We start from the raw sequence: 17,386 nt of genomic DNA, 5'->3' as shown, positions 1-17,386 counted from the left end.
ACATCACTGTATCACCCTCTGCGCTTGCTGTCAGTATACACATCACTGTATCGCCCCCTCTGCGCTTGCTGTCAGTATACACATCACTGTATCGCCCCCTCTGCGCTTGCTGTCAGTATACACATCACTGTATAACCCTCTGCGCTTGCTATCAGTATACACATCACTGTATCACCCCCTCTGCGCTTGCTGTCAGTATACACATCACTGTATCGCCCCCTCTGCGCTTGCTGTCAGTATACACATCACTGTATCGCCCCCTCTGCGCTTGCTGTCAGTATACACATCACTGTATCACCCCCTCTGCGCTTGCTGTCAGTATACACATCACTGTATCACCCTCTGCGCTTGCTGTCAGTATACACATCACTGTATCACCCTCTGCGCTTGCTGTCAGTATACACATCACTGTATCACCCCCTCTGCGCTTGCTGTCAGTATACACATCACTGTATCACCCCCTCTGCGCTTGCTGTCAGTATACACATCACTGTATCACCCTCTGCGCTTGCTGTCAGTATACACATCACTGTATCGCCCCCTATGCGCTTGCTGTCAGTATACACATCACTGTATCACCCTCTGCGCTTGCTGTCAGTATACACATCACTGTATCACCCTCTGCGCTTGCTGTCAGTATACACATCACTGTATCACCCTCTGCGCTTGCTGTCAGTATACACATCACTGTATCGCCCCCTCTGCGCTTGCTGTCAGTATACACATCACTGTATCGCCCCCTCTGCGCTTGCTGTCAGTATACACATCACTATCACCCTCTGCGCTTGCTGTCAGTATACACATCACTGTATCACCCCCTCTGCGCTTGCTGTCAGTATACACATCACTGTATCACCCTCTGCGCTTGCTGTCAGTATACACATCACTGTATCGCCCCCTCTGCGCTTGCTGTCAGTATACACATCACTGTATCACCCCCTCTGCGCTTGCTGTCAGTATACACATCACTGTATCGCCCCCTCTGCGCTTGCTGTCAGTATACACATCACTGTATCGCCCCCTCTGCGCTTGCTGTCAGTATACACATCACTGTATCACCTCCTCTGCGCTTGCTGTCAGTATACACATCACTGTTTCACCCCCTCTGCGCTTGCTGTCAGTATACACATCACTGTATCGCCCCCTCTGCGCTTGCTGTCAGTATACACATCACTGTATCACCTCCTCTGCGCTTGCTGTCAGTATACACATCACTGTTTCACCCCCTCTGCGCTTGCTGTCAGTATACACATCACTGTATCGCCCCCTCTGCGCTTGCTGTCAGTATACACATCACTGTATCGCCCCCTCTGCGCTTGCTGTCAGTATACACATCACTGTATCACCCCCTCTGCGCTTGCTATCAGTATACACATCACTGTATCACCCTCTGCGCTTGCTGTCAGTATACACATCACTGTATCACCCTCTGTGCTTGCTGTCAGTATACACATCACTGTATCACCCCCTCTGCGCTTGCTGTCAGTATACACATCACTGTATCGCCCCCTCTGCGCTTGCTGTCAGTATACACATCACTGTATCACCCCCTCTGCGCTTGCTGTCAGTATACACATCACTGTATCGCCCCCTCTGCGCTTGCTGTCAGTATACACATCACTGTATCACCCTCTGCGCTTGCTGTCAGTATACACATCACTGTATCGCCCCCTCTGCGCTTGCTGTCAGTATACACATCACTGTATCGCCCCCTCTGCGCTTGCTGTCAGTATACACATCACTGTATCGCCCCCTCTGCGCTTGCTATCAGTATACACATCACTGTGTCGCCCCCTCTGCGCTTGCTGTCAGTATACACATCACTGTGTCGCCCCCTCTGCGCTTGCTGTCAGTATACACATCACTGTATCGCCCCCTCTGCGTTTGCTGTCAGTATACACATCACTGTGTCGCCCCCTCTGCGCTTGCTGTCAGTATACACATCACTGTTTCGCCCCCTCTGCGCTTGCTGTCAGTATACACATCACTGTGTCGCCCCCTCTGCGCTTGCTGTCAGTATACACATCACTGTCGCCCCCTCTGCGCTTGCTGTCAGTATACACATCACTGTGTCGCCCCATCTGCGCTTGCTGTCAGTATACACATCACTGTATCACCCCCTCTGCGCTTGCTGTCAGTATACACATCACTGTGTCGCCCCCTCTGCGCTTGCTGTCAGTATACACATCACTGTATCGCCCCCTCTGCGCTTGCTGTCAGTATACACATCACTGTATCGCCCCCTCTGCGCTTGCTGTCAGTATACACATCACTGTATCACCCCCTCTGCGCTTGCTGTCAGTATACACATCACTGTATCACCCCCTCTGCGCTTGCTGTCAGTATACACATCACTGTGTCGCCCCCTCTGCGCTTGCTGTCAGTATACACATCACTGTATCACCCTCTGCGCTTGCTATCAGTATACACATCACTGTGTCGCCCCCTCTGCGCTTGCTGTCAGTATACACATCACTGTGTCGCCCCCTCTGCGTTTGCTGTCAGTATACACATCACTGTATCGCCCCCTCTGCGCTTGCTGTCAGTATACACATCACTGTATCGCCCCCTCTGCGCTTGCTGTCAGTATACACATCACTGTATTACCCCCTCTGCGCTTGCTGTCAGTATACACATCACTGTATCACCCTCTGCGCTTGCTGTCAGTATACACATCACTGTATCACCCTCTGCACTTGCTGTCAGTATACACATCACTGTGTCGCCCCCTCTGCGCTTGCTGTCAGTATACACATCACTGTATCACCCTCTGCGCTTGCTGTCAGTATACACATCACTGTGTCGCCCCCTCTGCGCTTGCTGTCAGTATACACATCACTGTATCACCCCCTCTGCCAGATGAACACGGAACCCACATAAATGTTATAGCCTGTTTTATAATTACTAATTTATTATGACAGCCAACCAGAGAGAGCCTGAAGAGATGGCATGCAACTCAGATGAGTCCACAAGGTCCTATGCTATAAATGGGAATTCAGAGTACAGATGCAGCAGACTTCAGTGTAGCAGTTATTACTGTCCCATTAGTGCTGCAGCGAATCTCTGCTCATTATCCCAGTGACAGCGCAGAGATCAGATGCTCAGAGAGCGGGAATAGATGAGACGCTCACCAGCCGCAGCCTGCATCACGTTACATGTATCTGCTGCAGGTCTGCGCGGGTTCCCGGTCTGCGCTCTGCTGTACGGCTGTACCGGTGCACTGTCTGCATGTCACTGATTGCCGGTCTCCTGTCTCCTCTCAGTACGTGGGTAATCTACTAGAGCACCACAAGGTGTCACTGCAGGACTCTGGGCTTCATCCATGTATTCCACCCTCCTCTGCCTCCCCGTGTCCGCCCCAGCACCGCGTCCGACAGGTGAGTCCCCACACATGGGTCCATTACAGGAACCGCTCTATACGGCTTCAATCTCACTTTATTTCTGTAGATTGTCCTGAATTTTCTGGAACAAGACTGCAGACCAGTGACTCAGGATGTCCCCTTTGCAGCCACTTGCAACGATCTGTCATCTCCTGATTTTCCAGCGCACCAGCACCAGGAAACACAGGTACGGTCTATGTGGCTGCTGCCAGAGACAGACGCGCATCCGCTGCGCTATGCAAGCATGGGGGGGTCCCAGCAGCTGTATTCTGTCATCTGCAGCTTACAGGAATATGCCAGCCGACTGCCCAGCACCACCAGAATACCTGCTGCCTCCTGCGTCTCTGAGCTGCCAAACACCGTGTCTAGCAACACCGCTTTCCTAACACACCCTCTCCCGTTGCCTGTTCCCTTTTAAAACCACGTTGAATCCTGACTAGGGGCGTGTTCATTTCACAGGCCCAGCAAAACAGTGAATCCCAGAGAAGCATGCTGGGAGATGTAGTAATGCTAAAGAAACAGGAAATCCCAGAGGACCAGCTGGGGGACAGCAAGTCCCAGCACAATCTTTACCCAGAGGAGAGACCACTTACACTACCGGGCTCTAGCGGATTACTAAATAATAATACACCCTCCACACAGTCTAACCCTCAGTTACCATCTGGTGAAAGCTACTAAACCTGGTATCCGCGGTCCCCTGTGGAGTCACCCTTCTCACACAGGAAGGTGCCCCCGCTGTCCGTGGCTGGTGGCGACACCCGTGCCTGCGAGTGCGGTACCTAGTGAGGTCTGTGTACCAGCCTAATAATACTATATCTACCCTGACCTTGCCCTCAGTAGGAGGGGTTCTCCTAAGTGCCCGCCCACTGGTGGGTGGATCCCACCCCAATAGTGATGTCTGCAGTCCTCATGGGGTACATGGTGGGTATTGGTAACGCTCTCCTCTGGCAGTCCTGGGTATTGTTATATCAGTAAGACACAAATAACACACACGATAAGAGTCATGCAGCCGGTGTCCCTGACGCTCCTACTTGTGTGTATAATACATTGTTATCATTAATATGTTGCAGACCAGTGAGGAGCTTCTGCAGCCGCTCAATACACCCAAAGAAAAGCCTGGAAGACCCTTCTTTCGTCCTCGGAGACCCTCGCAGAGCCGTAGCTGCCCCCCGTCACTGACTGGCTGTGTGACGCCACCACTACCCCAGGTACTGATATCTCTGGAGTGACCGTCTCCGTAGCCGGCCCTGAGGCTCATTCACACGGATCAGAGAAATGCATGGTAACTGACTTCTCATACACGCGTGTCCATTCACACGGATCAGAGCAATGCATGATAACTGACTTCTCATACACGCGTGTCTATTCACACGGATCAGAGCAATTCATGATAATTGACTTCTCATACACGCGTGTCCATTAACACTGATCAGAGCAATGCATGATAACTGACTTCTCATACACGCGTGTCCATGTGCGTGTCCATTCACACGAATCAGAGCAATGCATGATAAATTACTCCTCATACACGCGTGTCCATGTGCGTGTCCATTCACACGGATCAGAGCAATGCATGATAACTGACTCCTCATACACGCATGTCCATTCACACAGATCAGAGCAATGCATGATAACTGACTTCTCATACACGCATGTCCGTGTGCGTGTCCATTCACACGGATCAGAGCAATGCATGATAAATTACTCCTCATAGACGCCTGTCCATGTGCGTGTCCATTCACACGGATCAGAGCAATGCATGATAAATGACTCCTCATACACGCGTGTCCATGTGCGTGTCCATTCACACGGATCAGAGCAATGCATGATAAATTACTCCTCATACACACGTGTCCATGTGTGTGTCCATTCACACGGATCAGAGCAATGCATGATAATTGACTCCTCATACACGCGTGTCCATTCACACGGATCAGAGCAATGCATGATAACTGACACGTGTATGAGGAGTGTCCATGTGCGTGTCCATTCACACGGATCAGAGCAATGCATGATAACTGACTTCTCACACACGCGTGTCCGTGTGCGTGTCCATTCACACAGATCAGAGCAATTCATGATAATTGACTTCTCATACACGCGTGTCCGTGTGCATGTCCATTCACACAGATCAGAGCAATGCAAAATAACTGACTTCTCATACACGCTTGTCCATGTGCGTGTCCATTCACACGGATCAGAGCAATGCATGATAAAGGACTCCTCATACACGCCTGTCCATGTGCGTGTCCATTCACACGTATCGGAGCAATGCATGATAACTGACTCCTCATACACGCGTGTCCATGTGCGTGTCCATGCACACGGATCAGAGCAATGCATGATAACTGACTCCTCATACAGGCGTGTTCATTCACACGGATCAGAGCAATGCATGATAACTGACTCCTCATACACGCATGTCCATGTGCGTGTCCATTCACACGGATCAGAGCAATGCATGATAACTGACTTCTCATACACGCGTGTCAATTCACACGGATCAGAGCAATGCATGATAAAGGACTCCTCATACACGCCTGTCCATGTGCATGTCCATTCACACGGATCAGAGCAATGCATGATAAAGGACTCCTCATACACGCCTGTCCATGTGCGTGTCCATTCACACGGATCAGAGCAATGCATGATAAATTACTCCTCATACACGCGTGTCCATGTGCGTGTCCATTCACACGGATCAGAGCAATGCATGATAACTGACTCCTCATACACGCGTGTCCATTCACACGGATCAGAGCAATGCATGATAACTGACTCCTCATACACGCGTGTCCATTCACACAGATCAGAGCAATTCATGATAACTGACTTCTCCTACATGCGTGTCCGTGTGCATGTCCATTCACACAGATCAGAGCAATGCATAATAACTGACTTCTCATACACGCGTGTCCATGTGCGTGTCCATTCACACGGATCAGAGCAATGCATGATAAAGGACTCCTCATACACGCGTGTCCATTCACACGGATCAGAGCAATGCATGATAACTGACTCCTCATACACGCGTGTCCATTCACACAAATCAGAGCAATGCATGATAACTGACTCCTCATACACGCATGTCCATGTACGTGTCCATTCACACGGATCAGAGCAATGCATGATAAAGGACTCCTCATACACGCCTGTCCATGTGCGTGTCCATTCACACGGATCAGAGCAATGCATGATAACTGACTCCTCATACACGCATGTCCATGTGCGTGTCCATTCACACAGATCAGAGCAATGCATAATAACGGACTTCTCATACACGCGTGTCCATGTGCGTGTCCATTCACACGGATCAGAGCAATGCATGATAAAGGACTCCTCATACACGCCTGTCCATGTGCGTGTCCATTCACACGGATCAGAGCAATGCATGATAACTGACTCCTCATACACGCCTGTCCATGTGCGTGTCCATTCACACGGATCAGAGCAATGCATGATAACTGACTTCTCATACACGCGTGTCCATTCACACAGATCAGAGCAATTCATGATAACTGACTTCTCATACACGCGTGTCCATGTGCTTGTCCATTCACACGGATCAGAGCAATGCATGATAAATTACTCCTCATACACGCGTGTCCATTCACACGGATCAGAGCAATGCATGATAACTGACTCCTCATACACGCGTGTCCATTCACACGGATCAGAGCAATGCATGATAACTGACTCCTCATACACGCGTGTCCATTCACACGGATCAGAGCAATGCATAACTGACTTCTCATACACGCGTGTCCATTCACACAGATCAGAGCAATTCATGATAACTGACTTCTCATACACGCGTGTCCATGTGCTTGTCCATTCACACGGATCAGAGCAATGCATGATAAATTACTCCTCATACACGCGTGTCCATTCACACGGATCAGAGCAATGCATGATAACTGACTCCTCATACACGCGTGTCCATTCACATGGATCAGAGCAATGCATGATAACTGACTCCTCATACACGCATGTCCATGTGCGTGTCCATTCACACGGATCAGAGCAATGCATGATAACTGACTTCTCATACACGCGTGTCCGTGTGCGTGTCCATTCACACGGATCAGAGCAATGCATGATAACTGACTTCTCATACACGCGTGTCCGTGTGCGTGTCCATTAACACAGATCAGAGCAATGCATGATAAATTACTCCTCATACACGCGTGTCCATGTGCGTGTCCATTCACACGGATCAGAGCAATGCATGATAACTGACTCCTCATACACGCATGTCCATGTGCGTGTCCATTCACACGGATCAGAGCAATGCATGATAACTGACTTCTCATACACGCGTGTCCATTCACACAGATCAGAGCAATTCATGATAACTGACTTCTCATACACGCGTGTCCATTCACACGGATCAGAGCAATGCATAATAACTGACTTCTCATACACGCCTGTCCATGTGCGTGTCCATTCACACGGATCAGAGCAATGCATGATAAAGGACTCCTCATACACGCCTGTCCATGTGCGTGTCCATTCACACGGATCAGAGCAATGCATGATAAATTACTCCTCATACACGCGTGTCCATTCACACGGATCAGAGCAATGCATGATAACTGACTCCTCATACACGCATGTCCATGTGCGTGTCCATTCACACGGATCAGAGCAATGCATGATAACTGACTTCTCATACACGCGTGTCCATTCACACAGATCAGAGCAATTCATGATAACTGACTTCTCATACACGCGTGTCCATTCACACGGATCAGAGCAATGCATAATAACTGACTTCTCATACACGCCTGTCCATGTGCGTGTCCATTCACACGGATCAGAGCAATGCATGATAAAGGACTCCTCATACACGCCTGTCCATGTGCGTGTCCATTCACACGGATCAGAGCAATGCATGATAAATTACTCCTCATACACGCGTGTCCATTCACACGGATTAGAGCAATGCATGATAACTGACTCCTCATACACGCATGTCCATGTGCGTGTCCATTCACACGGATCAGAGCAATGCATGATAACTGACTTCTCATACACGCATGTCCGTGTGCGTGTCCATTAACACAGATCAGAGCAATGCATGATAACTGACTTCTCATACACGCGTGTCCGTGTGCGTGTTTATTCACACAGATCAGAGCAATGCATGATAACTGACTTCTCATACATGCGTGTCCGTGTGCATGTCCATTCACACGGATCAGAGCAATGCATGATAACGGACTTCACATACACACGTGTCCATTTGCGTGTCCATTCACACAGATCAGAGCAATGCATGGTAACGGACTTCTCAGACACGCGTGTCCATGTGCGTGTCCATTCACACAGATCAGAGCAAAGCATCATAACTGACTTCTCATACACGCGTGTCCATTCCCACGGATCAGAGCAGTGCATGATAACTGACTTCTCCTACACGCGTGTCCATTCACACAGATCAGAGCAATGCATGACAACTGACTTCTCATACACACGTGTGTCCATGTGCGTGTCCTTCCTCGTATCCTCCTTTGTGTGTGTGTTAGTGAGTAGACGCAGCAGTGTGTCACAGTGCGGTGCTGACACGTAAGGCAGGAGTCAGCGGGCTCCCTCTACATCCCCCACTTCTGTATGCACTCCTATGGGAGCCATGCAGGTGGGAGTGGCCCCCATATCGCACCTACAGGAATTGGATGAGGGTCAGATGTTGCTCCCTGTGATGTTTCTATTCCGTCCACCATTACAGCGTCCTCCTCACCAGAGTGTATGCCAGTAATTATCTCTAACCCTAAGTGATACCTGATTAAAGTTCCGCTCACGCTGCGGTCACCAAATGGCGACCAGTCTCCATGTGTATAACACAAGCCCTCACGTCTCCAGTGTTGTACCACAGATGAAGACCCCCAGTTGTCCGCTTTGGTGTCCCAGAGCCGTGACGTAACATCTCTCCTTGTGCTCTGCGTTTTCTCTTAGCAGGAAGAAAGCCGCCTCCGTACCGCTATCAGGGATGAGTCTGTGCCGCAGCCGCGCCGCGAGGCATGGGATGGCAAGGTAACAGACTTACCACACTCTCCGATAATGCACCCGATATCCAGACGTTCCGGTCTCTCATTGCCGTCTCTCCGTCTCCCAGGTCACCTTTCAGGACATTGTCATCTATTTCTGTAAGGAGGAGTGGCAGCTGCTGCGCATCCATCAGAGGGCGCTGTACCGGGAGGTGATGTCTGACAATTACCGGTCTCTGCTGTCTCTGGGTAAGTCTGGAAACGCTGGGTTCCAAGGGACCGCAGCCGTCAGGTCACTAGCACCTCGCTGAGGCACTGCAGTACCGATGACTGCAGCGTCAGGTTACTAGCACCTCGCAGAGGCACTGCAGTACTGATGACCGCAGCCGTCAGGTCACTAGCACCTCGCAGAGGCACTGCAGTACTGATGACCGCAGCCGTCAGGTCACTAGCACCTCGCAGAGGCACTGCAGTACTGATGACCGCAGCGTCAGGTCACTAGCACCTCACAGAGGCACTGCAGTACTGATGACCGCAGCCGTCAGGTCACTAGCACCTCGCAGAGGCACTGCAGTACTGATGACCGCAGCGTCAGGTCACTAGCACCTCACAGAGGCACTGCAGTACTGATGACCGCAGTCGTCAGGTCACTAGCACCTCACAGAGGCACTGCAGTACTGATGACCGTAGCCGTCAGGTCACTAGCACCTCGCTGAGGCACTGCAGTACCGATGACCGAAGCCGCGGTTGTTATACGCACTGACATTTGATGGCGTTCCTTGCATCAGGGCTCCTGGTGGAGAAACCTGACCTCATGGCGCGGATTGAACGGCAGGAGGAAGACCTCTGGGAGGACGAGACTGCAGACAGGAGACTGCGGCATCAGGGTGAGTCCTCTCGTACTTTGGCTTCATGTTATTGTGTCACTTCCACCATGTGGAGGCTTCATGCCCTGTTCTGGTTGCAGCTGCGGAGTACGGGTGTTTCCCAGACCTGGGTACAGGTGGTGCCCGCTTCCTAGATAACGATGGGACCACCGCTAATCCAGGGAGAGGTGAGAGACCTCCGGCACTGGAGATAATGTGGGAGATTCACATCCAGTTACTCTCATCCGGAATCTGCTGGTAGAGTGGTGGCTTCATATCTAGAGCTCAGCCATAACTATGTTCCCTCTCCCTCTCTCTCGTAGCGTCCGTGGAGAGTAGTAGTCACCTTGGCGCCTTGATGCGGCTGGTGAGTGAGATCCCCGGCTTCCTGTTGGGCGGCTCGGTGGCAGATGGAGGCTTTTCTCCTGCCCGCAGTCTGGAGGACCATGAGAACATCGGACCGTGCTCAGGTGAGACCAATCGTCTTTTTTGATAATTTTCTCTGACGTCCTAAGTGGATGCTGGGGACTCCGTCAGGACCATGGGGAATAGCTGCTCCGCAGGAGACAGGGCACAAAAGTAAAAGCTTTAGGATCAGGTGGTGTGCACTGGCTCCTCCCCCTATGACCCTCCTCCAAGCCTAAGTTAGGTTTTTGTGCCCGGCCGAGAAGGGTGCAATCTAGGTGGCTCTCCTAAAGAGCTGCTTAGAGTAAAAGTTTTATCAGGTTTTTTATTTTCAGTGAGTCCTGCTGGCAACAGGCTCACTGCAACGAGGGACTTAGGGGAGAAGAAGGGAACTCACCTGCGTGCAGGATGGATTGGCTTCTTAGGCTACTGGACACTAGCTCCAGAGGGACGATCACAGGTACAGCCTGGATGGGTCACCGGAGCCGCGCCGCCGACCCCCTTGCAGATGCTGAAGAGAGAAGAGGTCCAGAAATCGGCGGCTGAAGACTTCTCAGTCTTCATGAGGTAGCGCACAGCACTGCAGCTGTGCGCCATTGCTCTCAGCACACTTCACACCAACGGTCACTGAGGGTGCAGGGCGCTGGGGGGGGCGCCCTGGGCAGCAATGAAAGTACCTATTCTGGCTAAAAATACATCACATATAGCCTCTGGGGCTATATGGATGTATTTAACCCCTGCCAGGTTGTCAGAAAAACGGGAGAAGAAGCCCGCCGAAAAGGGGGCGGGGCCTATTCTCCTCAGCACACAGCGCCATTTTCCCTCACAGAACTGCTGGAGGGAAGGCTCCCAGGCTCTCCCCTGCACTGCACTACAGAAACAGGGTTAAAACAGAGAGGGGGGGCACTTATTTGGCGATATGATTATATATTAAGATGCTATAAGGGAAAACACTTATATAAAGGTTGTCCCTGTATAATTATAGCGTTTTGGTGTGTGCTGGCAAACTCTCCCTCTGTCTCCCCAAAGGGCTAGTGGGGTCCTGTCCTCTATCAGAGCATTCCCTGTGTGTGTGCTGTGTGTCGGTACGTGTGTGTCGACATGTATGAGGACGATGTTGGTGAGGAGGCGGAGCAATTGCCTGTAATGGTGATGTCACTCTCTAGGGAGTCGACACCGGAATGGATGGCTTATTTATGGAATTACGTGATAATGTCAACACGCTGCAAGGTCGGTTGACGACATGAGACGGCCGGCAAACAAATTAGTACCTGTCCAGGCGTCTCAAACACCGTCAGGGGCTTTAAAACGCCCATTTACCTCAGTCGGTCGACACAGACACAGACACGGACACTGACTCCAGTGTCGACGGTGAAGAAACAAACGTATTTTCCTTTAGGGCCACACGTTACATGTTAAGGGCAATGAAGGAGGTGTTACATATTTCTGATACTACAAGTACCACAAAAAAGGGTATTATGTGGGGTGTGAAAAAACTACCTGTAGTTTTTCCTGAATCAGATAAATTAAATGAAGGCGCTCACACGCTTATCACAAGTGGCGTTACCGTCTCCAGATACGGCCGCCCTCAAGGAGCCAGCTGATAGGAGGCTGGAAAATATCCTAAAAAGTATATACACACATACTGGTGTTATACTGCGACCAGCGATCGCCTCAGCCTGGATGTGCAGCGCTGGGGTGGCTTGGTCGGATTCCCTGACTGAAAATATTGATACCCTTGACAGGGACAGTATTTTATTGACTATAGAGCATTTAAAGGATGCATTTCTATATATGCGAGATGCACAGAGGGATATTTGCACTCTGGCATCAAGAGTAAGTGCGATGTCCATATCTGCCAGAAGATGTTTATGGACACGACAGTGGTCAGGTGATGCAGATTCCAAACGGCACATGAAAGTATTGCCGTATAAAGGGGAGGAGTTATTTGGGGTCGGTCCATCGGACCTGGTGGCCACGGCAACAGCTGGAAAATCCACCTTTTTTACCCCAAGTCACATCTCAGCAGAAAAAGACACCGTCTTTTCAGCCTCAGTCCTTTCGTCCCCATAAGGGCAAGCGGGCGAAAGGCCAGTCATATCTGCCCAGGGATAGAGGAAAGGGAAGAAGACTGCAGCAGGCAGCCCATTCCCAGGAACAGAAGCCCTCCACCGCTTCTACCAAGTCCTCAGCATGACGCTGGGGCCGTACAAGCGGACTCAGGTGCGGTGGGGGGTCGTCTCAAGAGTTTCAGCACGCAGTGGGCTCACTCGCAAGTGGACCCCTGGAGCCTACAAGTAGTATCCCAGGGGTACAGATTGGAAATTCGAGACGTCTCCCCCTCGCAGGTTCCTGAAGTCTGCTTTACCAACGTCTCCCTCCGACAGGGAGGCAGTATTGGAAACAATTCACAAGCTGTATTCCCAGCAGGTGATAATAAAAGTACCCCTCCTACAACAAGGAAAGGGGTATTATTCCACACTATATTGTGGTACTGAAGCCAGACGGCTCGGTGAGACCTATTCTAAATCTGAAATATTTGAACACTTACATACAAAGGTTCAAATCAAGATGGAGTCACTCAGAGCAGTGATAGCGAATCAGGAAGAAGGGGACTATATGGTGTCCCTGGACATCAGGGATGCTTACCTCCATGTCCAAATTTGCCCTTCTCACCAAGGGTACCTCAGGTTCGTGGTACAGAACTGTCACTATCAGTTTCAGACGCTGCCGTTTGGATTGTCCACGGCACCCCGGGTCTTTACCAAGGTAATGACCGAAATGATGATTCTTCTTCAAAGAAAATGGCCGATCTCCTGATAAGGGCAAGGTCCAGAGAACAGTTGGAGGTCGGAGTAGCACTATCTCAAGTAGTTCTACGACAGCACGGGTGGATTCTAAATATTCCAAAATCGCAGCTGTTTCCGACGACACGTCTGCTGTTCCTAGGGATGATTCTGGACACAGTCCAGAAAAGGGTGTTTCTCCCGGGGAAGAAAGCCAGGGAGTTATCCGAGCTAGTCAGGAACCTCCTAAAACCAGGAAAAGTGTCAGTGCATCATTGCACAAGGGTCCTGGGAAAAATGGTGGCTTCTTACGAAGCGATTCCATTCGGCAGATTTCACGCAAGAACTTTTCAGTGGGATCTGCTGGAAAAATGGTCCGGATCGCATCTTCAGATGCATCAGCGGATAACCCTGTCTCCAAGGACAAGGGTGTTTCTTCTGCGGTGGCTGCAGAGTGCTCATCTATTAAAGGGCCGCAGATTCGGCATTCAGGACTGGGTCCTGGTGACCACGGATGCCAGCCTGAGAGGCTGGGGAGCAGTCACACAGGGAAAAAATTTCCAGGGAGTGTGATATAGTCTGGAGACTTCTCTCCACATAAATATACTGGAGCTAAGGGCAATTTACAATGCTCTAAGCTTAGCAAGACCTCTGCTTCAAGGTCAGCCGGTATTGATCCAGTGGGACAACATCACGGCAGTCGCCCACGTAAACAGACAGGGCGGCACAAGAAGCAGGAGGGCAATGGCAGAAACGGCAAGGATTCTTCGCTGGGCGGAAAATCATGTGATAACACTGTCAGCAGTGTTCATTCCGGGAGTGGACAACTGGGAAGCAGACTTCCTCAGCAGGCACGACCTCCACCCGGGAGAGTGGGGACTTCATCGGGAAGTCTTCCACATGATTGTGAACCGTTGGGAAAGACCAAAGTTGGACATGATGGCGTCCCGCCTGAACAAAAAACTGGACAGGTATTGCGCCAGGTCAAGAGACCCTCAGGCAATAGCTGTGGACGTTCTGGTAACACCGTGGGTGTACCAGTCGGTGTATGTGTTCCCTCCTCTGCTTCTCATACCCAAGGTACTGAGAATTATAAGACGTAGAGGAGTAAGAACTATACTCGTGGCTCCGGATTGACCAAGAAGGACTTGGTACCCGGAACTTCAAGAAATGCTCACAGAGGACTCATGGCCTCTGCCGCTAAGAAGGGACTTGCTTCAGCAAGTACCATGTCTGTTCCAAGACTTACCGCGGCTGCGTTTGACGGCATGGCGGTGGAACGCCGGATCCTAAGGGAAAAAGGCATTCCGGAAGAGGTCATTCCTACCCTGGTCAAAGCCAGGAAGGAGGTGACCGCACAACATTATCACCACATGTGGCGAAAATATGTTGCGTGGTGTGAGGCCGGGAAGGCCCCACGAAGAAATTTCAACTCTGTCGATTCCTGCATTTCCTGCAAACAGGAGTGTCTATGGGCCTCAAATTGGGGTCCATTAGGGTTCAAATTTCGGCCCTGTCAATTTTCTTCCAGAAAAGATTGGCTTCAGTTCCTGAAGTCCAGAAGTTTGTCAAGGGAGTACTGCATATACAACCCCCTTTTGTGCCTCCAGTGGCACTGTGGGATCTCAACGTAGTTCTGGGATTCCTCAAATCACATTGGTTTAAACGCTCAAATCTGTGGATTTGAAATATCTCACATGGAAAGTGACCATGCTGTTGGCCCTGGCCTCGGCCAGGCGAGTGTCAGAATTGGCGGCTTTGTCTCACAAAGCCCATATCTGATTGTCCATTCGGACAGGGCAGAGCTGCGGACTCGTCCCCAGTTTCTCCCTAAGGTGGTGTCAGCGTTTCACCTGCACCAGCTTATTGTGGTACCTGCGGCTACTAGGGACTTGGAGGACTCCAAGTTGCTGGATGTTGTCAGGGCCCTGAAAATATAGGTTCCAGGACGGCTGGAGTCAGGAAAACTGACTTGCTGTTATCCTGTAGGCACCCAAAAAACTGGGTGCTCTTGCTTCTAAGCAGACGATTGCTAGTTGGATGTGTAGTACAATTCAGCTTGCACATTCTGTGGCAGGCCTGCCACAGCCAAAATATGTAAATGCCCATTCCACAAGGAAGGTGGGCTCATCTTGGGCGGCTGCCCGAGGGGTCTCGGCTTTACAACTTTGCCGAGCTGCTACTTGGTCAGGGGCACACCCTGGCTGAGGAGGACCTGGAGTTCTCTCATTCGGTGCTGCAGAGTCATCCGCACTCTCCCGCCCGTTTGGGAGCTTTGGTATAATCCCCATGGTCCTGACGGAGTCCCCAGCATCCACTTAGGACGTCAGAGAAAATAAGAATTTACTTACCGATAATTCTATTTCTCATAGTCCGTAGTGGATGCTGGGCGCCCATCCCAAGTGCGGATTGTCTGCAATACTTGTACATAGTTATTGTTACAAAAATCGGGTTATTATTGTTGTGAGCCATCTTTTCAGAGGCTCCGCTGTTATCATGCTGTTAACTGGGTTCAGATCACAGGTTGTACAGTGTGATTGGTGTGGCTGGTATGAGTCTTACCCGGGATTCAAAATCCTTCCTTATTGTGTACGCTCGTCCGGGCACAGTATCCTAACTGAGGCTTGGAGGAGGGTCATAGGGGGAGGAGCCAGTGCACACCACCTGATCCTAAAGCTTTTACTTTTGTGCCCTGTCTCCTGCGGAGCCGCTATTCCCCATGGTCCTGACGGAGTCCCCAGCATCCACTACGGACTACGAGAAATAGAATTATCGGTAAGTAAATTCTTATTTTTACTTGAAAATGCTTCTTAGTGGCGCTGTGATGTGACCAGGACGCTGTGAGGATTACTCTGATAAGGGGCACTTTATATTGTGTGTGGCTGAGACTGTATATGGAACACAAAGGAGCTTGGAATAAAGCTGCGGCTGCTACATTGTAGCACATCGTATACAGATTCATACTCCGATATACAAGTGTCCTATATCAAATAAATCCGCACAGTCTGAGAACACCTCTGTACACTTTATCACTGGAACTACGGGGCCCAGGGAACACAGCCCCGGACCAACCATCTGGCATTGGACCGCCAGATGGTGATACGTGATCAGTCACGTCAAAGAACGCGTTTCACCGCTGCAGTGTCCAGTGCCAGGCAGCATTTGTCTGTGTGCGGCTGCTTGGGAATCCAATACCTGAAGCTCCTGACGTTGCTTTCTCGGGCAGCTTGAGATGTTTCCCTAATGCTCGTTGGGCGGTTCCAAGCTGTGAGCTTGCGAGGCCTTCCTCTTCACGGCCACACTGTTATCGCTCCTAGATGTTTCCACTTTAACAGCACATTATCCCGGGCAGCCCTAGCAGGGCAGAGATCTGAGGAGCTGGCATGTTGGACAGGTGGCATCCTATGGCAGTGCCGCCCTGGAAGCCACTGAGTCCCTCAGTATGACCCGTCCTGCTGCCATGTGTCGCTATGGGTAATGGATGTGACTGGCCGCACACACTGACTTGCAGGGGTGTCCCCATACTTTGTCCATGTACTGCGTGTAGCTGGCGTCTGTCTTCTCCGCGCTCGTTAGGGCGTGTATTCATCCAGTGTTTTATGTTTATCCAGTTAAAACAGAGGAAAGTTCCCCGGCCTGTACTCCAGCTTCTGCCCACGCTCCTCATCCAGTAGTGACCCCGGAAAGCGCCGCTAGCCCAGGGCTCCCCAGAGACACGGAGGAGAGACACCGCAAGGTCACCGTCAAAGTAGAAGAACGTAAGTGTTTCCAGTGGGGGAATAAGCGGGACTTCTGTGTGGCCGGTTTGTGCGATTTATCTTCTTGCATATAATATTGCTGGGAAGGAAAAGGTTAATGGTTTACTCTTCCGTCACCGGATGGCTCCACTTACGGAATACATATATTTTACCAACAGCGAGATTCCGGCTACCAGTATCCTGGCATCGGAGAGCGCTACAAAG

At 50.8% G+C, this 17,386-nt stretch overlaps 1 protein-coding gene across 5 annotated transcripts in view; it reads left to right on the top strand.

Moving 5' to 3' along the window:
* The window catches only part of LOC134928664 (uncharacterized), a 131,178-nt gene that overhangs the window by 37,032 nt on the left and 76,760 nt on the right, over positions 1-17,386 (top strand). For all 5 annotated transcript variants that reach the window (XM_063924630.1, XM_063924631.1, XM_063924629.1 and 2 more), the window contains exons 8-16: positions 3,264-3,377; positions 3,448-3,567; positions 4,451-4,588; positions 9,336-9,413; positions 9,496-9,616; positions 10,156-10,254; positions 10,335-10,421; positions 10,557-10,703; positions 17,036-17,182. In XM_063924630.1, the coding sequence (XP_063780700.1) occupies positions 3,264-3,377; positions 3,448-3,567; positions 4,451-4,588; positions 9,336-9,413; positions 9,496-9,616; positions 10,156-10,254; positions 10,335-10,421; positions 10,557-10,703; positions 17,036-17,182 (1,051 nt within the window). The remainder of the gene's footprint in view (positions 1-3,263; positions 3,378-3,447; positions 3,568-4,450; positions 4,589-9,335; positions 9,414-9,495; positions 9,617-10,155; positions 10,255-10,334; positions 10,422-10,556; positions 10,704-17,035; positions 17,183-17,386) is intronic.

Source organism: Pseudophryne corroboree, chromosome 5 (genome assembly GCF_028390025.1).
Source record: "Pseudophryne corroboree isolate aPseCor3 chromosome 5, aPseCor3.hap2, whole genome shotgun sequence".
Lineage (NCBI taxonomy): Eukaryota > Metazoa > Chordata > Amphibia > Anura > Myobatrachidae > Pseudophryne > Pseudophryne corroboree.
Note: the sequence above shows the minus strand (reverse complement) of the source record. Positions and strands in the feature narration are given on the sequence as shown.